Source organism: Sinocyclocheilus grahami, unplaced genomic scaffold (assembly GCF_001515645.1).
Source record: "Sinocyclocheilus grahami isolate Dianchi unplaced genomic scaffold, SAMN03320097.WGS_v1.1 scaffold1334.1, whole genome shotgun sequence".
NCBI classification, from domain to species: Eukaryota; Metazoa; Chordata; class Actinopteri; order Cypriniformes; family Cyprinidae; genus Sinocyclocheilus; species Sinocyclocheilus grahami.
The window spans coordinates 67,836-92,598 of record NW_015506513.1 but is presented as its reverse complement, the minus strand read 5'-3'; the positions used below and the strand labels follow the sequence as shown (position 1 = coordinate 92,598).

The 24,763-nt window shown below is 38.9% G+C and overlaps 1 protein-coding gene across 3 annotated transcripts in view; it reads right to left on the bottom strand.

The window, feature by feature from the left end:
- Positions 1-8,810, bottom strand: part of LOC107569327 (zinc finger protein 536-like) — a 14,830-nt gene extending 6,020 nt beyond the window's left edge. Inside the window, exons 1-3 of one of the 3 annotated variants that reach the window (XM_016255397.1) lie at positions 8,630-8,810; positions 1,177-1,267; positions 472-1,091 (exon numbers count right to left, since the gene is read on the bottom strand). In XM_016255397.1, coding sequence (XP_016110883.1) covers positions 472-1,088 — 617 coding nt within the window. In that variant the 5' untranslated portion in view covers positions 1,089-1,091; positions 1,177-1,267; positions 8,630-8,810. Of the gene's footprint in view, positions 1-471; positions 1,092-1,176; positions 1,268-6,772; positions 7,306-8,629 lie in introns of those variants that run through there. The other 2 variants (XM_016255395.1, XM_016255396.1) reach the window with 2 other exon arrangements.
- Between the last annotated feature and the right edge of the window lie 15,953 nt (positions 8,811-24,763).

Below are 24,763 nucleotides of genomic sequence, written 5' to 3'. Positions count from 1 at the left end.
ATTTGTGAGGGAGGAGTCTCTGTTGGTGCTGTTATAGGGTGAGGAGGAAAAACTGTTTCAGTGGCAGGATCTTCAGGTGGGTGGCTCTCCTGCAGATGGGCAGCCAGGCTTTCCTCCTGACTGGCTGAGAAGGGACACATTGTACATTTGTAGGGGTTGTGGAGGATCCGCACATGACGTGCCAGCTCTGAAGCTGTACGGAACTTACCCTTACAAGCATGACACCGGAAGGCAGAAGCAGCTGTGGAGGGGGTGTTGTCTTCCAAGTGGGCATGGCCAAGTGGAGAGAAGGTGGTTGAGATTGGTGCTTCCTCTGTTAGAGGTGGGGTCAGGGCTGTGGTTCCTTCAAAGAGGAAATGTGGGCTGCTAGCAGTTTGAAGAGGTTCCTCTGGAACCATGTCCTCATCCATACTCTTTTGTAATGACCCAGATAATGGACTCAGTTTCAGACCAGGCTCTCTGTTGTTGAGATTCTGGATTACACTGTCACCCACATGGTTCTGCTGCAGTTTGGCATGTGTGGTTCGGTAGGGAGCTGAAGCTCGACGCTCCCGGTCTAAACTGTGAGCTCGAGCATGCAGGGACAAAATACTCTGGAAGCGGAACCTCTTTCCACACACATGGCACGGGAACCTTAGGCCAGGCCCAGAGCTTGTCCCTCCGGGCACAGCCATGCCCTCATTGTTGAAAAGTTGAAGATCCAACTCATCATCACAGGTGGTACTTTGACCAGAGGAGATGGCCTGCTCCAGAGCTCCAAAACCAGGAAAAGGTGTTAATGGTGTGGCTGGGGGGCTGCTCTCCGATGAGGGACTGCCAAGCTCCAGTTCACCAGGAAACAGCGCCACCGCTGGGGTGGGTGATGGGGGAGTTGACAGCTCCTCTTCCTCCTCCTCCTCATCTTGGAGGCTGGCCTCCGGAAGGGGGCAAGGTGAGACCGGGGCATAGAGTTCAGTTTGAGGGCTAGAAGGGGTAGATTGAAGACTCTGGGGTAGGAATTGGGGACTGTGGTCCAGGGACGGCATGGAGGGAGGAGACAATGGGGGCTCACAGGAAAGAGCCAGCATACTCTCTGGTGGAGAATCCATTCTCTGAGCGAGGAAATAATTGATAATTGTGATTAGATCTAGATTAGATAGATAGGCAGACAGACAGACAGACAGATAGATCACTCACTGGTGATGTGTCTATGCCATGCTTCACTTCCTTGACTTAAAGAGGGTGTGTTCTGATGGTGGCAATTTGCCTGACCACCTCCAACAGTCCCCTGTCAAGTACAACACAGAATAAAAAAATGAGTGTACACACATTTGTTCCTGTGTACGGGTCTAAGGGCAGAGCAGGACATGGACTGTCCCAAACAGGATGGGCGCGAGATGTTTGGACTTCCCCACACACCCTTCCTGCACATACACTTACAGTAGCTGCTTAAATCAGAACAAAAATACATACATACACACCTTAAATCCAGACACATAGATATAACTGATCTAAACCCCCACAATCTCTCATTACCTAAGCTACTCATATAAGCACACACACCCTTAACACACAGTGCACTGATAGAAGTGAACAATTACATAAAGCCACACATGCATAGATTACATAAGTCTGCAGCGGACAGGCCCAAACACAACCAAAAAAAAAAAAAAAAAAACACCTGCTTCTTTCATAAGAGAAAATTAATTTCATTGATAATTACAGAAAGACAATCTGCTAAACATCTGTGAGGGCGTCTGTATGCCTGAATATGTGTCACTATGCTTGTGTTTGTGTGGGTGGGTTTTTTAAATTTTGTATTTACCTCTACGAACAGACTGAACTGTATGTCTGTGTCTGAGTTGGGATTTATGTACACAATCAAGTGTTTGCTTGTGCATTAGTGTGTGATTGTGACTGTGTGTGAAAGTATGTGTATCTGTGACATAAGACTTGGACGAATCGGTGGCTAACAGAGCCAGTTGACATTTTAGCTCAGCCGTGACTCACAACGATATCACACTATATCAATCATACTGCCCCCTCCATTTTTCTTTCTTTCTTTCTTTCTTTCTTTTCTAATCCCACCATTATTGTCCTCCTTTTTCCTTCCTTCTGTCTTTTCACGTTCATAAATTGTGAATCCACCCCTTGCACTTTTTCTCTTTTCACCCTCATTCCCTCCTCCCTCTGTTCTTGACTGATTTTCTTTCATTCTATCTTTCCCTCTCTCACTCTCTGTCTCTCAGACAAAAACTAAAAAAGACTGATGTCAGAAAAGTATGGAAGCACATTTCAGCACACAGACAGGAAAGAGCCATTCAATATGTGAATGACAGTGAGAGGAAGAGTAAAACAGGTAGAAGAAAAAAAAGTCCATGGCCTCCAGGTTTATGTGTGGGTGAGATAGTGTTTGAATGTGGCGTGACACGTGAGACTTGGTTCCCACTGAGCATCCAATGCATGAATGAATGATAGGTTACATGATGCATCAATTCAAAGATTAATAGCTTCTTTCATTTCTAGTAAACAGACTTCAGAATTACATTGATTTGAAGTTTGAAACTGAGTTTTATTCTGATCCCTTTCGTGTTTTTTCGATCAAGTCCTCATCTAATTTTGATGGGTGAGAAACACAGAGGCTATCAAATGAGTCTATTGACAAATGCATTTTCAGGGAGTAATGCCTTGAGGAGCCTCTGAACATAATTTCTGAAGTGATATGGAGCCCTTCGTCTTATTTCCTGGTTGTGGGAATGTTCTGTGCGTTTATCAGATAGTGTTAGACAGATGTGCAAAAATAGTGGCTGTAACCAGGCCTTGGAAATGACACTGAGAGATTAGAGAGAACTGGAGCACAGAAAAAAAGAAAAGAGAAAGATCGCAAAGAGATGAAATCATGGAAAGCGCATCTGACTAATATGTGAACTACTGGGAGTGTTATTTTTTTCAGGTTTTTCATTCTTTGGAGTTATTGTAATTAGTGCTGATTAACAGGGCAAGCATCATTTTAGCTTATACACTCACTGGCCACTTTATTATGTAATACATCATTTTGGCTTCAGAACTGCCTTAATTCTTCTCGGCATACTGTATATTCACAACATTCCTCAGAGATTTTGATTCATATTGGCATTATAGCATCATGAAGTTGCTGCAGATTTGTTAGCTGCACATCCATGATGCAAATCTCTTTATATGGCCAAAAAGTAAGATTCAATTCTGATAGAATTCTGATTGATAGATTAAATTCTGATAGAATCTTTAGAAACGATTTTAACATTATAACAGACAATTAAACTGCATGCATATTAATATCAGCTGTCACTTTGTAGCTCCCAATAATGTCTTATGGGATGATATTTAAATACTCCATTTTATGATTAAAGCTCTGTAGTTTCAAAACATATAACGCAATGCAATACAATGACGTTTGAGAGATGAACAAATACACTTTCCTCAAAAGCCTGATGGATCATAATTGATTCATTTTAAATAGATTAAAAAAAAAAAAAAAAAAAAAAAAGTGGAAAAAAAAAAAAAAAAAAAAAGGGGAAAAAAAGATTTGGTTTTTAAAAAAAAAAAAAAAAAAAACACCTGCTTCTTTCATAAGAGAAAATTAATTTCATTGATAATTACAGAAAGACAATCTGCTAAACATCTGTGAGGGCGTCTGTATGCCTGAATATGTGTCACTATGCTTGTGTTTGTGTGGGTGGGTTTTTTAAATTTTGTATTTACCTCTACGAACAGACTGAACTGTATGTCTGTGTCTGAGTTGGGATTTATGTACACAATCAAGTGTTTGCTTGTGCATTAGTGTGTGATTGTGACTGTGTGTGAAAGTATGTGTATCTGTGACATAAGACTTGGACGAATCGGTGGCTAACAGAGCCAGTTGACATTTTAGCTCAGCCGTGACTCACAACGATATCACACTATATCAATCATACTGCCCCCTCCATTTTTCTTTCTTTCTTTCTTTTCTAATCCCACCATTATTGTCCTCCTTTTTCCTTCCTTCTGTCTTTTCACGTTCATAAATTGTGAATCCACCCCTTGCACTTTTTCTCTTTTCACCCTCATTCCCTCCTCCCTCTGTTCTTGACTGATTTTCTTTCATTCTATCTTTCCCTCTCTCACTCTCTGTCTCTCTGCAGCGGTGCCAGTTGGCACAGTGCCAGGGAATGCTGATATCAGCTGGTAGATTGGGGCCTGCCAACATGGCGAAGAGAAAAGAAAAGAGAGGAGAGAGACAGACAGGCGAGAAAGAGAGAATGAGAGGGGGGGGGGGGTTAGTGAAGAAAAAACATAAATGAAGAACACAATGAGCATATTTGATGAGTAAATCTGTCGAGAAAGGGGACAGAGTGTTCTGCTCTGCAATGGAGGATCTTGCGATCTGTTTGGTCTGTTGGCATTATTATCATATGAATATCGTCATGGCAATGCACTGTTCCGCCTTGACAGACACGTTCGTGTCTGACCAACCCTGTCATGCCAATAAAGCTTCTCCAAATTTGGATAGATGGAGAGAGTGATAAGGTGCTAGACAGAAGGGGGAGGGGAGAGATGAACGCAGGAGAGCGACAAAGCAGCATGCGCAAATAATGCATGCACACACACACACACACACACACATACACACACTCAATATGGCACCTAGTCACTAGATGATTCATGCATGCTAAACACCTTTGTCTGAATGGCCACATGCTACACTCCCAGTACAAGCACACACAAATACACGCTCGCATATTTTGTGCCTTCTTGGGGCACATGCATTGACTATTTAACTAACGGCTTTGTATGTAATGGAATGAATATCGTATAAACAAAAAAATAAGAAAAGAGAAATAGACCGCTGTTGTTTAAAAGAACTGCATGTAATGTAGCTGCTATTAAAATTATTTGATATATGTCGTGCTTTTATTTTTGGACTTTTGCCAATTAGAAATGTCAAAAAAGTCAACACTGAAGTAACAAATGCATCCCATGTGAAAAAAACAGCAACCTGTTTGCAACATCTGTAGGATTTTGATTGAGGTCAACTGATTATTCCATTATCTGAGTATCACCGGTACTTTAAATGGGGTCGCATTTCTCCGGAACACATTTACAGTACGTTGACATGTTTTTGGGTGGACTATAGATTGTTTTATTATACCTGGTATGAATAGCAATCCCAGGTGATCCAATAATGTTAAATGCAAGTGTAAATAGGATCCAAAACGTGTTTGATCTGATCACTACAACCACATTCGAGCACACTACATAAGTGGTGTAAACATTAATGCACCTGGATTATAGTGATTCAAACATTTGGAAAACCCAGACGTATATGCATTAGACTTCACAGAACAACAAGGACATGTCTGGCATCATCTATAAGCAGTGACAGTTAATTATATTCTTTTTTTTTTAGATCACAATTAAAAAGTAGCCTATATTTGGGAGCAGGAGTATGCCATTTTTCCCCCTTCATTTTATCAACTTGCAGTAAGAACCTGACATATATATGAGACGTAATCGCGTAATAATGATTTGAGCCGTCAAAACTGATGCCGGATCGCCTGAGATGGATAATAACAGGTGTAAGCCGGGTCCGAGTCAGTACGGACATCAAGAGAGCATGGGCTCAGATTCAGGTGAAATCAAGCCTCGAATGATTTAAAGAAGTGATCATTTTCAATCAGAATTGTTTTTTTTACAACGAACAGCCCACCTCTGACCTCCACCAATGACACGAGCTGTAAGGTGTTCGCCACAAAGGCAGTGTGCTGTGCTAGAAAGTCTAGCTTCAGGCATCTGAGCACAGAGAGGAACTCAAACCGACAAAGCTGATCTATATCTGCATGAACGGGATGAGCCCTGCCGAATTTGAACTTGAATATAGTATGTCAAAATGTTTCGTCACATGTTTTATGAGGTAGCCTGTAAATTAACGGGCTGTATTATCTAATGAGATTAAATAAACATAATTGCATTCTGTTAAATCATTCAAAAGCAGTTTTTAGTGGTCAAATAAGGTAAAATGACATGCAAATGGCATAATTTAACTTTTTATAATGATGGATAACATGCAGACGTCCCACTTTATATTAGGTGGCCTTTACTACCATGCACTTACATTTAAATTAATCATTTGATGCAATGCACTTATTGTGTACATACATGTTTAACACTGTACTTTATTTGAAAAAATACATGCATGTAATTACATCTGTAATTAATTTATGTAATTACATATATGTAATTATACTGTTGACCCATCCCTTACACCTTAACCCACCCTTAAACCTACCCAAACCACCAAACTTGTCCCTGACCTTACCTGTATCCCACCTCAATAGCAGCAGAAGTGTTTTGGGTAACACTTTGTTACACCATGTACTTGATATCATAATAACAATTAATCATGCATAATTGCATGCAAGTAACCATAATCCTAACCCTAAACATTTAGTACAAGTACATGTAGTTAATATTACTCAGTACTTAAATGTATAATTACACTGTAACAAGGACGCCTTAAAATGTAACCGTGTTTTGCACTACAGGTACAGGTACACTGTATGTTATTTTTTGATGTAAGTGCATAAGGCCACCTTATTTAAAGTTGGACCCATGCAGGCATGTTCGTCAGTTACTAAACACACAGATACCTTGAACTGACAACCTGTTGTTCCTTACATACAGCAAGAAGATAAACATGTTATGTCTCCTTATTTGCAAGCATGAACAGGAATAAATCCCAGCTTCCTGTATGCTATTGCTAATTATGTCACCATACCGATCTGGAAATCTGTGGCTGAATTAGCCAGGTGCCAGGTCAAATTCTGAAGCCCCTGCAACATCTCATCCAGATGTGCTGTCCGTGCAGGTTATCAAGACGAGCAGGAGCAGATCTGCTTGTAAAAGTTGTTTACAGGGCTTCCACCACATCTCTGCGCTGCTCTGCCCTCTTTATCCGTCAAACTGTCGCGTCAGTTCAGGGGGCTGGTCTCATTCCGTCACCCGTCTAATAGCACCCAAATCTGTGCCAGCGCTAAATAATGGAAAGCAATGGCGCCTTATAGAATTTCCATATATGTGTGTGTGTGTGTGAGTGTGTGTGTAAAGTTTCTTGGCGGGATGCATTTGCAGGACATCAGATGAGCGTCTGTGGAGAGGAATTTCCTCGCGTGATAAAACGCGCAACCATTTTCAGTCGCCTTCTCTCTCGCGGCCATCTCAATTAAAAAGCCACATTAATGAAATAAATAAATGCTCACAAACAAACGCGCGCACGACGCGTCCTTCCGCGAACGCCGACATTAAGCCCGTGCATTAAATCGCGATTTACAGACGCAACGGCATCGTTTTTACCCAAACAGAGGCAGACATGCAACATTTGGGACGGGATGTTGTGCGCTCCATTTTCTTCCTGATTTTCTTTCAACAAAAGATAAAGGGAGGGGAAACGGACAAGCCATCAGGGTGCAGCTGAAAAGTGCCATCGTGGGGTTTCATCTGGAAATCCGCTGCTATCGTGGCTAATCACGAAACTTTACGTGTTTTTAGGGTCTTTTGTAAAACTAGCAGCTGCAGGTTTAAATAGCGAGCGCGCATCTGTGTGAGGTGACGTTAGGACATGCGGAGCGCGTGCAAATTTACCAGCTTTTGCATTAACATGCACTGAACGCTTTCCTATGTTCTTCGAAGTTATTAATATGCTGCTGTTTTTCCCCCCCCAGAGCGTCCGATCCAGTCGGATCTGTCTGCGTCCCACACAAACTAAGTTCAAACATGCGGGTTTTGACTGCAACATAACTAAGCAATGCTTCTCATAAAGTATAAAACTTTGCAATAGTGCAGTCGCGGAGAAATGAACGGTTGCTTCTCGCACTAGAAAAAAAGTTCAAACATCTACACTCAGCGTGTACCTCTGAGTTCAGTGCACTTTTTTTTCCACACTTGAGGCTCTGGTAATATTCAAGGGCCTTAAAAAACGAAAGTTGCATTTTCATGCGCGAGCCTCGCATCTCTTTCAGGACACACACGCGCGCTCGCTCTCTCTCTCTCTCTCACACACACACACACACACACACACACCGGCGACATACACGGCACGAGACAAAAGTGAGGAAGTGTGTATGCGCGAGAACACGTATGAAACACCAGACGCCAATCAATATCTCCGGATGCATGCATGTGCAAAGAAACGCGAGGTGTAAACGCGACGGCTATTCAGTCTCCATGGCTTTGCATCACCCGGATCAGCCACCCCCCCCGGCGACATACACGGCACGAGACAAAAGTGAGGAAGTGTGTATGCGCGAGAACACGTATGAAACACCAGACGCCAATCAATATCTCTGGATGCATGCATGTGCAAAGAAACGCGAGGTGTAAACGCGACGGCTATTCAGTCTCCATGGCTTTGCATCACCCGGATCAGCCACCCCCCAAAAAAAAGTCGTCGTCGGATATTTGTTGTTTGTGAAGGCGACAACAATCGCTCTCTATACGTCTCAAACTGCACGCTCGCGCACACCATCACACTCGCGAGCGATGTGCATCAGTAAAATCGCTCAAAAAGCGCAGATTAGGTCAGTTATTTGAAAGGAATCGGGTGTTTTGTGCTGAAAGTAAGGCTGAATGTACTTACGGGAGAGGCGGCGAGGAGATTAATGACAGCACACGTCATGATTACGTTTCACTTGAATTAAATACATTAGGAGTTAGGGGGAAAAATGGAAATCGGGGGTAGTTGTATACAAGCATACGCCGATGCCCCCTCCCTTCTGCCCTCTCTATCTTCTCCTCCTCCTCCTCTCTTTCCTCACACGTCTCTCTCTCTCTCTCTCTCTCTTTTCTCAAAAATCCATTTATTGTGCAGCCGTGAGTGAGTGAGTGAATGAGAGAGAGAGAGAGAGAGAGAGAGAGAGAGAGAGGCGGAGGCTGTAGGTTGCAAATGTAATTATAATCTCGCAGAGGCACCATTTTAAAACGATCAATAGCTTCGCGGGACGGACTTTTGACACAAATCACGCTCCACACAAGTTTCTCGCGTCGCTCAGATCTACACCCGGACGTCTTTTAAAGAGTAGCCTGTAGGAGCGGGTGTTTGCTGCTTTGCCGTCCGTCAGAAAGGGCTTCTGTAGTTCACTTGTGATTGTGAAGAAACTCGCGCTCCACGTGGAAGCGGCGCAGGTGCGCGCGAGTAAAACAGCACGACCTCAGGCCACATTAAGTGTAACGCGTGCTATGCACCCTCTTTTAAACAAACAACAACGGCCTGTAACAGAAAATGCATGCATGCATACATAGGCATAGATAAATAAATAGCCTAGGCCTAAATAAATAAATGCATTCAATGCATTGAAACAATAGCAACGTCAATAATAATAATCTATCTCTATATATAGTCTATATAGATGTTATAGATATCAGTATACATGTTACTCACCCTCTTTTGATGTGAGATCCACGAATAAACAAATAAATAACCATCTTCAGAGAAAACCACCTATAATAGAAAACTGTTGTATATCAGATTCAGCACCTCATTTTACTTTGGGGGGGGGGGGGGAGCTATAAATAATAAATAAATAGGTTGAACTACTAATGGATTTGGAAGATTTTGCTGTAAATAATAACAACAACATCAACAACAACAAATCTCGAATTCTCTCTACATCATATATAAATAAATAAACAAATGTATTATATAGGTAATTAATCGCCACCTACTGTTAGGGTGTATTCACACCTGTCTTGTTTGGTTCGATTGAATCGAACTCAAGTTCGCTTCCCCTCTTGGTGCGGATCTTTGGGGCAGGTGTGAATACAGCAATCGCACTCGGGTCCGCACAGAGACCCAGCTGAAGAGGTGTCTCGGTCCGCTTCCAAACCAACTCTATACGGTTGCATGGATGATCTTAAGCACACGTGTTACATTTGCTGGTTCACTTACAAAAAGAGCAGTGCGAAAGCGAACCGCACCAAACAAACTCAATGTATTTGGTCCGGACCAAAGCAAGTGAACTAGCAGACTTTCCTGGGGCCCGTTCTTCGTACGTGGCTAACTCAGTTAGCTGGATTTGATTGTTGACGATTTCGCCTGATCTCGGATTGTTTGGTTCTTCGAAGCTCATCCCTGTTCTGTTCTGTTCTGGTCTGTGAGCTTAAACCTGCTCGGGAGCAGCTTATTTCATGTAAGCAGGATTAGATCGCATCTTTTTAAGCAGAATTGATAGTTAAAATCTGTCCTACTGCTACTTCATTAGAAGAGTATCCTGCTGATCCAGGGACGGTCATTTAAAATAATAATAATTGAAAAACTCTGTTCTGTTCTGTTCTGGTCTGTGAGCTTAAACCTGCTCGGGAGCAGCTTATTTCATGTAAGCAGGATTAGATCGCATCTTTTTAAGCAGAATTGATAGTTAAAATCTGTCCTACTGCTACTTCATTAGAAGAGTATCCTGCTGATCCAGGGATAGTAATTTAAAATAATAATAATTGAAAAACTATATAATAATGTTGTGTAGTCTATAGGCTACAGTATATTTCAATGAGTAAAACTGGCTGTCTATATATAGACACAGGCACTTTTACTCATTGAAATATGTATGATGAAATAATTTCTTTATGTATACAGTTAATCTGAGCCGTGCATTAATTTGAGTGCTGACAGCTATTATGGGAGAGGCTTGATGGAGCGCAGGAGATGCAGATAACTTGATCTTGACCCTTAAGACACTTTAATTAATGCCGTCACATAACAAATCTGTTTCAAAGATAAAATTAAATTAATTGCTAATTACAACATTGAGATACAAATGTAAAGCCTGCAAATACTAGAAATGGTGAATATAAATAATTGGGAATCATGTAAAAAAAATAAAAACAGTGCACATTTTTCTATTATACCATTCATGTAGTTTTGTTCACTTGGCTGTTTCCTTATAAAGGTTCAGAAATTTTTCGTCAGGTGTCTTTTTTAAGGATATGATGTCATTACGTTGCTGTCTCGCCGCCAGCCAATCGCTGCATCGCTGATCGTGGTTTCGAGTATCGATACATCTGCCCTTTTCGGGGAACACGAGAACACACCGTAATCCTAGACAACTTAATCCAGATATTTTAATCTAATATGCAAATTCGTTTGAAGAACCACATTAGCCAGAGATCAGTTATCAGGATTAGAAGATCTGTAATCTTTCGAATCATCTCAGATGTAACAAGCGACGTACGGAGAAAGGGCCCCCGGTGTGAATACACCCTTATTTTACACAGCTTATTTTATCAGCTTCTGCACCTTTTGGCCTTTGAAGAAAAAAAAAAAAAAAAGATAATACAAGTTGAACTCCTAATGCATTTGAAGCATTTTGCTGTAAATCAGGAATAAGTAAATTAATAATAATAATAATTTATTATTTAGACCCTTAACAGAAAACCTTTGTATATCAGATTCAGAACATTTTTCATTCCTTCCTTCCAAATAAATAAATAGGTTGGTTAAACTAATAATTAATTTGGAGCTTTCGGTTGTACAACAACAACAATAATAATAATCTCTCTGCACTCTATATACAGTATCCACAGAATGAAATCGTTTGCATGTCAGATTCTGATTCTCTGCATGCACAGGTGTTTTTGTCTGGTTCGGATCTTCAGATGTGTTTGGGAGTTTGAGGATGATTTCGGAGAGGAATCTGGATATTAACTCACACACACACCTCTGACTGTCAGCTCACGCGAGTGTGTCTGCCTGAACATGTGTGTGTGTGTGTGTTGTTTGTGTGTGTGTGTTGTCTGATACAGTCATATCATCACCCGCCCCCAACGCTTTGATTGTCTTGTACGCCGCAGCACAAATGCACCAATTAATATGCAGAGAGTGAGTGAGACGGAGACAAAAAAGAAAGAAAGAAAGAAAGAAAGAAAAAAAAAACATGCAGAGGTGGGGGGAAGAGATGGCATGGAGAACAGGAAGGAGTGAAAAAAGGGAGATGAAATGACAGATGAAGAGGAGGAAAAGAGAGCGACATAGGGGTGGTCTGAGGGGAGATGAAACCTGATAGATGTTAGAGAGAGAGAGAGAGAAAGAGGGATTGAAGAAGAGAGCAGGGGACCGACGCTGAATCAATACGCACATATTTAGTCAGAGATGGAGGGATCGATTGGTGAGGATGGAGGGAGAATGAGAGGAGAGGAGAGGGGTTAAAGGGGTGGAGTGATGTGGCATTGGCTGCTGTCTCTTTGTCGCAGTGTCAGGGTATTGATACTGTAATATCGCCATGACAATAGCACCGTGGCGACGGCCATGACGACGCCCGACAGCACAATACAGCCAGCCGCAGTATACTGAGAGCAGTGAGGCAGAGCAGGCCGCAGACGCAGACGGGCGCATCTGTATGTGACCATCAGAGAAGGTGCACACAGCTAGACGCATTTAAACTTGGAAATAAATGAGGTTTCAAAGGGGCAACATTGTGGAAGTGGATGAGGAACGTCAGTGTGATTTCTGGAGTTCATGTCAGCTGGCATTAAAGCAAAAAAGGAAACATAAGAAAAGTGCATTTTTCAATTCAGTTTTCAACAAAAATGGTTATGTCATTTGTAATAAAAATAAAAAAGAATGATATTTTTGACTTTTGGACCTCATATGGTGTCTAATCAGATTTATTGAATTGCAAGTTTACTGAATTGCAAGTAAATCACATATTAGTGTTTCAAGACACAAATAAAGATAAAGACATTGCATTAGCAGGCGAGTATATCACTCGATAGAAAAGACAACGGTTGTTTTTGTTTTGGACTTTTAGTTTGTATTTAGTTCTTGTTTCCTGTTACCTGTTACATCAGTGGTGTTCTGTATTCTTGGTCAGGTCTTGCTTTATTGTTGGCTGTTTGGTTGATGTCTTTAGTGTTTCTCTGCATTATGTTCTTAGTTTTTAGACACCCTTCTGTTTTCTAGTAATTCATCATCTGGACTTGAATCCAGCTCTTCCTTGTCTCTAAGTTCACTCTCGTTACAGTCTAGAAGTCAGTCTATGGAGCCTTTTCAGACTGTGACGATGCCTTTCCACAATTAACATCAGAAACATACTTATGTTTTAATTTCTAAACAAATGTATATTTATAATACCTATACTTTGTTTTTTATTACTCTGGCATTAAATTGAGAAACAAAAAAGTTAACTCTGCGGCACGAGTGTTGCTATGAAAGCCTATTTCCAGCACATAAGATACAAAAGTAATGCTTATCTATTTGAATTAATCATAATAATGATATAAAAAGTTGAAATTATGAGATAGTACATAAAATGAGATGTTATGAGAGGATATAAAATTTAAACTTTTTGTGTCATAATTATAATGAGATCAAATCAAAATGACGACAGTCTTAACCTTTTTCATAACAACTTGTTATTTCAACTTTGTCATGATTTCAACTTTAGTATCTCAATGTTGAGATTATAACTTTAGTATCTCATAATGTTGAGATTATAACTTTAGTATCTCATAATGTTGAAATTATTACTTTAGTATCTCATAATGTTGAGATTATAACTTTAGTATCTCAATGTTGAGATTATAACTTTAGTATCTCATAATGTTGATTATAACTTTAGTATCTCACAATGTTGAGATTGTTACTTTAGTATCTCATAATGTTGAGATTATAATTTTAGTATCTCATAATGTCGAGATTGTTACTTTAGTATCTCATAATGTCGAGATTATTACTTTAGTATCTCATAATGTTGAAATTATTACTTTAGTATCTCACAATGTTGAAATTATTACTTTAGTATCTCAATGTTGAGATTATAATTTTAGTATCTCATAATGTTGAAATTATTACTTTAGTATCTCACAATGTTGAGATTATTACTTTAGTATCACATAATGTTGAGATTATAACTTTAGTATCTCATAATGTTGAAATTATTATTTTAGTATCTCATAATGTTGAATATTAGATTTTTTATCTCATAATTTCAACTTTTTGCCATGATTTGAACTTTTGATCTCAATTTCAGCTTGTCTAATAACTGACTTAGTTTCTCATAATGTTGACAGTCATATTTTTTTATCTCATGAGTCCAAATTATGTTTTATCTCATTTCAACTTTTTTGTAACTTCAACTTAGTATCTCATAATGTTGACATTTTTTAAAACTTTTTTTTTCTCATTATTTCGAGTCATACTTGTGGCTCTTTATCTCAGGATTTCAACTTTTTGTCATGATTTCACCTTTATAATTATGACTTAATATCTCATAATTTTGATGTGTAATTTTGAATTGTATCTCATTATGACAGTCATACGTATGACTTCTCAATTTCAGCTTGTCGTGATTTTTTTAAATCTAATAACTATGACTTAGTATCTCTTAATTTCACTTTTAGTTCATAATTTCAACAATTTGTCATGACTTTTTTAATCCAGTAATTTCAGTTTTTATTTTATAATTTCAACTGTCTGTCTTTTGACATTTTTATGATTTAAGATTTTTTTTTTATAATATCCTTATGTGTTGGAAATAAGCTTCCATACATTTGTAATATAGCTGCTGAGAGAGTGACAGTAAATATGTCCTCTTTGTTTCTCCGGATTGTCATAACCCATCTCTCTATATAGTTCCTCTTTTTATGCTTTTATGGATGTGACAATGAAGACTGGAGTACTGGCTGCAGAAAATCCATCACAAAAAGAAATTAAGTTTGAAAATATATTAGAAGAAATTGAATATTACGGTTTTTACTGTATTTTTGATCAAATAAATGCAGCCTTGGCAAGCAGAAGAGACATTTTTTTTTCAAACGTGAAACTTTTGAATGGTAGTGTAGATATTATATAATAATGCACCTTTTCTGACAATGCAGAAAAAGACTGAGAGAGACATGACGCAGACCAGATTCGAACCTGCTCCCGTGAACACAGCAGCTCTTGTAAGGTCATGCTCATTTCCCACCGCTCCATGACAAATGACTCTATTATTGGTGTTAATTGTAATGAAGGCATGTTTTCAGATAGCACATGTACTTTATAACTCGCTGCATGCGTGAGAGAGGCGTGATCTTCAAGACAAATGGCTGCTTGTCAGCACATAAATCAGTGTGAGTGACCGACCGGTCTCTCTCTTTATGATGTGTGCTTCCCCTCGCTCACCCCATCCCTCCTTAATATGATGTAAAAAGCTAATCGCATGCAAATGTCTGTTGTCCCGGTAACACGGCCGAAAAATCCCTTTGATGTTTCACCCAACTCATTCTCTCCACGTTCTCTTTGTTCGCCCGAGTCTCGCTGCCTCGTCAACACCCCCCTCTCTCTCTCTAATCCTCACACTATCTCTCTCTCTCTCTCTCTCTCCCCCATTTAAACCCATTCTCTCGCTCTCTTCACATTTCTATCAAGACAAAAAAACTTCTCTGCCCTCAGCCATACCTTTCTCACACTCACTGCGTCTGCTGCGCCCCCCCTCACTCGTCTGTCTCATTCTTTCTCTCTTGTTCTCCCCTCTCTGTGCCTCTCCGTCTGTCCCTCCTTCATTTCCCATCATACCAACTATTGTCTTTGGCCTCTCTCTCTCTCTCTCTCTCTCTTTTTCTTTCTGTCCTGCACACTCTTTTCATCTCTTTTTTTCCCCTTTCAAAAATGCGATGCCTTCTGCTGGTCACTGAGTGGCTGCCATTTTCAGCGTGTCAGTAATGTTGTCAAGTGCGTATCCCATAATGCTCTCATATGCACTAAATGTCATCAGGCTCTAAAATGGCTGCGGGGAGAAAAAAAAAGGGGGTAACGACTTGGTTCTGTTCATTTAATATTCCCACAAAGACAATCAAACAGTTACAAAGTCAAAAAGGAGCATGCAATTTAAAGCGTTCAAAAATGTAAACATTAATGCATGATGAGTCTTATAAAGAGAGCTTGTTTCTCTGGCACACGCTCCTGTTTACAATCAAAACGATGAATCACGCCATGGTATTTATGGTTTGGGAGCGAGCTGGATCGCACACGCCCCGCTGCGGAGAGTATTTTTGGCCTGAATGTGGGTTTGGTGCTGTAGATACAGTGCATTCCTCCCACACTCGCACAGGTTTGGGGCGGCCGCGCTTCAGTCCTACACTCTTCTCCAAGTGGTCTGTCTTTCTCAGAAATGGGGTTTGTCCTCTGAACTGCTTAATTATTGAAGAAACTATGCAACTTCCCATTTCTACTAACGCAGCACAGTTCTATTGCTCAGAGGTGGCTCTTCTGCAGTTCTCAGTTGTGTTTTATTCCTGAATAATTCTTTGACTGCACACTTTTGTGTCGTGTCTAATCTGATGTATCTGTGAGTTATTGAGATCGCTTCTGAAACTTTTGTTTTCTAAGGAGGATAATCTCTACTAGTATCAAAGGAATATTCAGAGTACAAGCCGAGGTCAATCGACAGACGTGTGGCATAATGCTGATTACCACAGAAAACTATTTCAGTGTGTCTCTCCATTTTCTTAAAAACAATTATATATACTTTGACTTTTTATCTCATTATGAGCCATAATATGACTTACTTTTAACTTTTCGACATGATTTCTACTTAGTATCTCATAATTTTGACTCATATTTTTTTTACATACTTTACATTTTTTATCTCATAATTTCTACTTTTTGTCATGATTTCAACTTTTTATCTCATAATTATGACGACTCATATTTGTTCTCATACTTTTGACTTTTTTACAATTTCAACTTTTTGTCATGATTTAAACTTTTTATCTCATAATTATGACTTAGTATCTCATAATTTTGACTCATACATTGACTATTTCAACATTAAACAATATATACTTAAAAAATGACTGCATGTAATCTTTCAGACTTTTAATTGCATGTTAATTGCAATTAAATAAAATGTATTATAGATTAAAATTATATTACATGCAGACAGCTGAACTTCAGAGTGCTTTTTTGACCCACTTAAGTAAAACTACAGTAAAACTTAAAAAAACACGACCTATTTTTACACTACACTTTTTTGAAGTGTGCAAGTGTGCTCTCATTAAGTGCACTTATGTGGCCTTTCATTTCATTAATATTTTCTTAAATATTTATTCCACTTCTTTTTCTCCAGGGACTTACAATTGACGTAAATGGTGCCAATTTTGTAAATGTTAAAAAAACTCAGGATATAAACATGTGTTAACATGATTTCAGTCTGCTTACTAACCTTTTGTGTAAAGTTTGTCCAATGATAATTTACAAGTATATAGTTTAATATAACTAAACATTTACATTACCGCTCAAACCTAGCACAAGGTTTAACAAAAGCATTAATGTAAGTTTTTTCAATTCAAGTGTATTTGTACAGCGCTTTTCACGATACAAATCGTTGCAAAGCAACTTTACAGCAAATTAAGTTTCTACAATATTTAGTGGTAGCTTATCAGTGGTGGCTGTCAGTCAATGTACTGACAAAAATGTTACATTTTATAAAAGTAAGTACTTTAAAAAAATTATAAACTTCACAATTTTGCTTTTAAAATCCTCCAAAAACTGGTCTCATTCACTTCCATTGTAAGAGTAATCAGATATTGCTAAATGGTAATCAAATGTTACACCACAAATGCTGTCGACTGATCCTAACTTGTACAGAACCTGGAATATACTTTTTAAAAAAGATCATATTTAGGATTTTTCTTTCCTATGGGTGTATCAGCACATCAAGCTCAATGCACAGCTGGACAGAATAAAACCTCTTCAGCGCAAGGAGAAACAAAACTTTGGCTGCTGTTTCATCAGAAGAAGACATGCTCCGAAGCGCAGAGTTTCCACCATCTAAAATATGCAACACGACAGAAGACTTGAAGTACAAACAGAGCTTATAAAGGATGATTTTCCAGAGTCAGACCTCATAAATTCAAAAGTGGATTACAGTTGCTGGAGTCAGTTTTTACACGGTTGAACCTTTGAGTAGATTAGCGTTCCAGCATCTAATACTCTTTAAGACTGTGCAGAATCTGGCTAATGGAAAAGCTGAGGGCGGAGCTAAATAATTACATAACTCATAAAGCATAAAACACACCATCCATAGCAGCTCTCTTCTGAAACGCAGGTCTGGATTTGGCTCTCGGATGGGCCGGGGCAATAAAAGACAGCTGGTGCTTAACTAAACTCAGAGAACGGAGAATAAATCGTTTCTTATTCTTCAATACTCTGAGATGGAGATGGGCTGAAATACCAGATGTGTCCTCGGCCAAAAACAGCCGGAGTTTGATATACAAAATCTGTTAAAGCGTTTAACTCATACATCACAAAGTGCCACTTGAAGTAAGCTGCACTGACAGAATCTTTTCTTATTTTAATATTTTGAGAGTTTGCATTTGGCATAATCTTGCAAAACGTGTCTTTGGTTTGGATTTGATCCACATTTGCAATGAAGTTTGAAGCTCCAAGTGACTGCTGTAGCACTGAGTGAGCGAAAGTTCACGCGCACATAAATACTGACCTTAAAGTCAACATGCATTCTCAAGTTCACCTCCAGAGTTTCCCAATAGTCCTTTAAACATCCTACTTTACTTCTTGTTATTGCTCTGCTCTTTGTTATTATTTTCAGTTGGAAGGGAATTTTAGAGGTGAAGAACGTTATTACATTCTGATAAGATTATATATTTTTTTTCTTTGGTATAATGTACAACAAATATTCATGCACAAGTGTATTAAAGGGATACTTCACACAAAATGAAAATTTGCTGAAAATGTGTTCACCCTCAGGCCATCCAAGATCAGGATGAGTTTGTTTCTTCATCAGGTTTGGAGAAATGCAGCATTGCATCAGTGTCTCAGCAATGGATGCTCTGCAGTGAATGGGTGCCGTCAGAATGAGAGTCCAAACAGCTGATAAACACATCACAATAATCCACAGCACTCCAGTCCATCAGTTAACATCTGGAGAATACGTCATCTGGTCTGAATCAGGAGAGAAATCTGCACAGATCAAGCACCATTGACAAGCCAAAACAGCTCTAAACAAACACATGGCTGGATTTCGATATAAGAGATGGGCTTTATTATGGATTATGAATTCTATGGTATTTGAGTTAAAATCGTCTTAATGCTGGATGTGTCTCAGCTTTTGTCTTCTCCAGATGTTAACTGATGGGACTGGAGTGGTGTGGATTATTGTGATGTTTTTATCAGCTGTTTGGACTCTCATTCTGACGGCACCCATTCACTGCAGAGCATCCATTGCTGAGACACTGATGCAATGCTGCATTTCTCCAAACCTGATGAAGAGACAAACTCATCCTGATCTCGGATGGCTTGAGGGTGAACACATTTTCAGGAATTTTGATGTCATGTTGACTTTAATTTCATCTTTTTACTTTCTGATGTGTGTGTGTGGGCCTGAGACGTTGAACCAACTTTGATTCACTACCTGAAAGTCAATGATCAAGAGCAACTGAAAGTAAAAGAAGCGAGACGTCTGCCGACACACGACTTCTGTAATACTGTATTTACACGGCTGTGCGTCTCAGGATCCAGTTTGTGTCCAGTTCTCCCAGTCAGAAATATGTGGCAGCGTTTTTGATTAAAGAAGTCTGAGGAAAAGACAAAAGTGATGCTATTATGAGTAGCAAATATGTACCTTACACAGAAAAGAAAGTATTTGCACCTGATATGAAACTATAGTCAGAAAAAAAAAATCTAAAATAAAGTTTGCATGTGTTTTTTGTTGAGCATTATATTTGATACATCAGGCTTTTATGGCTCATATGGTATAACATGGAAGAAAACACAGCTCAATGTAATACAGAAACCCAAATTGAGAGCAAAAATCTGCAATTTGTGCAGAAGCAGATATTAATATGATGCAATTCTGATGCTTGTAATGTAAATCAATCAGATCTTTATAACAGTATAGCAGATACACACAATTATATACATATCAGTTGTCCCTCTATATCTCCAATAATGTCTTATTAAGATGAGATTTAAGTGCTAAGTTTGATGATTAAAACATATAGTGCACTGTAATCCAATGATAATTGAGAGATGAAGACATAAACGTTCCTCAAAAGATCCTGATGATCAGATTTTTCAAAAAATAAAAAAAAGATTGATGGAGAATCAAGTAAAGCCGAGCTGCTTCAGTCCAGTAAGTGTTCGTTTTGAAATATTATTAACAATATCAAAGTTATTCTGAAGTTTACTTTATAAAATCAGTCAAGATTTGACAGCAGAAAGACACGTGAAGCTGCAGCTAAAGCTGGATCTTTGTACATTTACACTAAAAGAGCTTTTACTGGATAAAACACACTCAACTATCAATCAGACGAAAGAAAGTATGGAGTAGATTTTGTGTGACAGCGAAGTCCGAGTCTGTGCATTAAATATATACAGGCTTTATAGGGTTAAAGTGCATTTAATAGTTTAGTAATGTTTTTTGCTGCATGAGGTAGATGCTGTAAACACACACTCTGTGTCTAAAAAGCATCTTTCTCCACTGATCCATGTATTTAAAAAATATGAAGAAATGTATTAATAAACAAAACAATACATTTAAATACAGTACTTACATTAATTTTAAGACTTGCATTATGAGTTCAACTGATTCACACAGAGGTGGAGGGTGCAGAGCTCTGTAAAACATAAAATATCATCATCTTCACTCAATGTACAGTTGAGTGTGTGTGTGTGTGTGTGTGTTTACGAGTGTGTGTGTGTGTGTGTGTGTGTGTGTGTTTACGAGTGTGTGCGAATGTGTTTATGTGTGTGTGTGTGTTTACGAGTGTGTCTGTGTGTGTTTGTGTGTGTGTGTGTGTGTGTGTGCGAGTGTGTGTGTGTTTGTGCGAGCGAGTGTGTGTGTATGTGTGAGTGTGTGTGTGTTTGTGCGAGCGAGTGCGTGTTTGTGTGTGAGTGTGTGTGTGTGTGTGTGATTGTGCGAGCGAGTGTGTGTGTGTGTGTGTGTCTGTGTGAGAGAGAGTGTGCGTGTGTGTGTGTCTGTGTGAGAGAGAGTGTGCGTGTGTGTGTGTCTGTGTGAGAGAGAGTGTGCGTGTGTGTGTGTCTGTGTGAGAGAGAGTGTGCGTGTGTGTGTGTCTGTGTGAGAGAGAGTGTGCGTGTGTGTGTGTCTGTGTGAGAGAGAGTGTGCGTGTGTGTGTGTGTGTGCGGGTGTGTTTGTGTGTGTGCGAGAGTGTGTGTGTGTGTGCGCGCGTGTGTGTGTGTGTGCGTGTGAGTGTGTGTGTGTGTTGACGAGTGTGTCTGTGTGTGTTTGTGTGTGTGTTTGCGAGTGTGTGCGAGTGTGTGTGTGTTTGTGCGAGCGAGTGCGTGTGTGTGTGTGAGTGTGTGTGTGCGAGTGTGTTTATGTGTGTGCGAGAGAGTGTGTGTGTGTGTGTGTGTGTTTGTGCGTGTGTTTGTGTGTGAGTGTGTGTGTGATTGTGCGAGCGAGTGTGTGTTTGTTTGTGTGTGTGTGTGTGTGTGTTTACGAGTGTATGCGAATGTGTTTATGTGTGTGTGTGTGTGTGTGTGTGCGCACGAGTGTGTGTGTGTGTTTACGAGTGTGTCTGTGTGTGTGTGTGAGTGTGTGTGTGCGAGTGTGTTTATGTGTGTGCGAGAGAGTGTGTGTGTGTGTGTGTGTGTGTTTACGAGTGTGTCTGTGTGTGTGTGTGAGTGTGTGTGTGATTGTGCGAGCGAGTGTGTGTTTGTTTGTGTGTGTGTGTGTGTGTGAGCGAATGTGTGTGTGTACGTGTGAGTGTGAGTGTGTGTGTGTGTGTGTTTGTGCGAGCGAATGTGCGTTTGTGTGTGTGTGTGTGATTGTGCGAGCGAGTGTGTGTGTGTGTGTGTATGTGTGAGTGTATGTGTTTGTGCCAGCGAGTGTGTGTGTGTGTTTGAGCGAGCGACTGTATGTGTGTGTGTGTGTGTGTGTATGTGTGTGTGTGTGTGTTTGTGCGAGCGAGTGTGTGTGTGTATGTGTGTGTGTGACTCACCTGAGTGTGACCTGTTTGCTCGCCGTTTCTCTTTGAATCTCTCACAGACGCGGGTGAGTCGCTCTCTTTCATGCTGCCCACAGAAGATGAATCTGAACAACTGCTCTGAACTGAACAGAGACAGTGAATAAGAGAGATATGCATGCAAAAATTCAACATCATAGTAATTCTTGTACTGCCTTTATTTTTTGCCAATTTTAATTAAATAATAATAAATCAAAATATTAGGTAACACTTTACTTAAAGCCTCTTTGTATTATGCATTATAAAGGGTTATTAAAGGGTATAATGCATTATAATTATTCATAATGTGCGTTTTAATACATTATATATTGTCGTAAATAATCATAACCACATTTAAAATGCATGGTGTAACAATGAACTGATAAGTCTTATAATGTATTAACTATGGTTACAATTATTCATGAGATTATACAAGCATTATAATCTGCATTACAAGGCATAATTAATGCATTAAAACTACTTTTATAATGCATTATACATAAAGGCTTTACCTAATATTATCATACTTGAATACAGTGAAAATGTACAATATAATGCTAATAAGAATATAAATCAAAGCATCACTGAGAATAATTAAACAAACACATTCAAAAGTAAAGGCCACTAATCTTAAAGGCATGAACATTTGGGGAGAAAATATCATTACATTTTAATTTACACAAAATAGGTTTTACAGTCAAACCAAAAATTATTCAGATATATTTTTTTATATATATATTTTTTACTAGCAGGTGCAGGACACTATAGTTAATTTATGTAAGTGAGGATAGCAAAATAAAGTAAACTGTGATATATTATACCCAACAATTCTTCAAACAGTGGAATGCCAGTAAAACTGATCAAAATTTGGGACCAAAAATTGACCAAAGTTTGCTCAAGTGTTTTTCTTTAATTGCTAACGCGAGCGTTTACACCACAGACTGAACAAAATTAAGCACTGCTTGGTAACAGGTTGAGCTAAATTGGTTTTATCTAATTATGTACTAAAATGTAACAGCTGACAGCTATTTAACTTAATTCATTACATACATTTCTATCAACGTTATCTGACATTATCAAGATCAGTTTGACTGTATATATTTATATATATATATTTTTTTTAGTCTCTATGAAATTCACCCTTGAACATTCATGTGATGAGGGATAAAGTGACATCTGGTGGATGATTATGAGTATTACATGCAGTGGTGTGTGTGTGTGTGTGTGTGTTTGTGCGTGTGTTTGTGTGTGAGTGTGTGTGTGATTGTGCGAGCGAGTGTGTGTTTGTTTGTGTGTGTGTGTGTGTGTGAGCGAATGTGTGTGTGTACGTGTGAGTGTGTGTGTGTGTGTGTGTGTGTGTGTGCGAGCGTGTGTGCGTGTGTGTGTGTGTGTGTGTTTGTGCGCGCGTGTGTGTGTGTGTGTGTGTGTGTGTGTGTGTATGTGTGTGTGTGTGTGTTTGTGCGAGCGAGTGTGTGTGTGTATGTGTGTGTGTGACTCACCTGAGTGTGACCTGTTTGCTCGCCGTTTCTCTTTGAATCTCTCACAGACGCGGGTGAGTCGCTCTCTTTCATGCTGCCCACAGAAGATGAATCTGAACAACTGCTCTGAACTGAACAGAGACAGTGAATAAGAGAGATATGCATGCAAAAATTCAACATCATAGTAATTCTTGTACTGCCTTTATTTTTTGCCAATTTTAATTAAATAATAATAAATCAAAATATTAGGTAACACTTTACTTAAAGCCTCTTTGTATTATGCATTATAAAGGGTTATTAAAGGGTATAATGCATTATAATTATTCATAATGTGCGTTTTAATACATTATATATTGTCGTAAATAATCATAACCACATTTAAAATGCATGGTGTAACAATGAACTGATAAGTCTTATAATGTATTAACTATGGTTACAATTATTCATGAGATTATACAAGCATTATAATCTGCATTACAAGGCATAATTAATGCATTAAAACTACTTTTATAAACATAAAGGCATAAAGGCTTTACCTAATATTATCATACTTGAATACAGTGAAAATGTACAATATAATGCTAATAAGAATATAAATCAAAGCATCACTGAGAATAATTAAACAAACACATTCAAAAGTAAAGGCCACTAATCTTAAAGGCATGAACATTTGGGGAGAAAATATCATTACATTTTAATTTACACAAAATAGGTTTTACAGTCAAACCAAAAATTATTCAGATATATTTTTTTATATATATATATTTTACTAGCAGGTGCAGGACACTATAGTTAATTTATGTAAGTGAGGATAGCAAAATAAAGTAAACTGTGATATATTATACCCAACAATTCTTCAAACAGTGGAATGCCAGTAAAACTGATCAAAATTTGGGAGCAAAAATTAACCAAAGTTTGCTCAAGTGTTTTTCTTTAATTGCTAACGCGAGCGTTTACACCACAGACTGAACAAAATTAAGCACTGCTTGGTAACAGGTTGAGCTAAATTGGTTTTATCTAATTATGTACTAAAATGTAACAGCTGACAGCTATTTAACTTAATTCATTACATACATTTCTATCAACGTTATCTGACATTATCAAGATCAGTTTGACTGTATATATTTATATATATATATTTTTTTTTTAGTCTATGAAATTCACCCTTGAACATTCATGTGATGAGGGATAAAGTGACATCTGGTGGATGATTATGAGTATTACATGCAGTGCACAGGAAAAGGAGGATGACTGTGTGTGTGTATGTGTCTGTGTCTGTGTGTGTCTCTGTGTGTGTGTGTGTGTGTCTGTGTGTCTCTCTCTCTCTCTCTCTCTCTGTG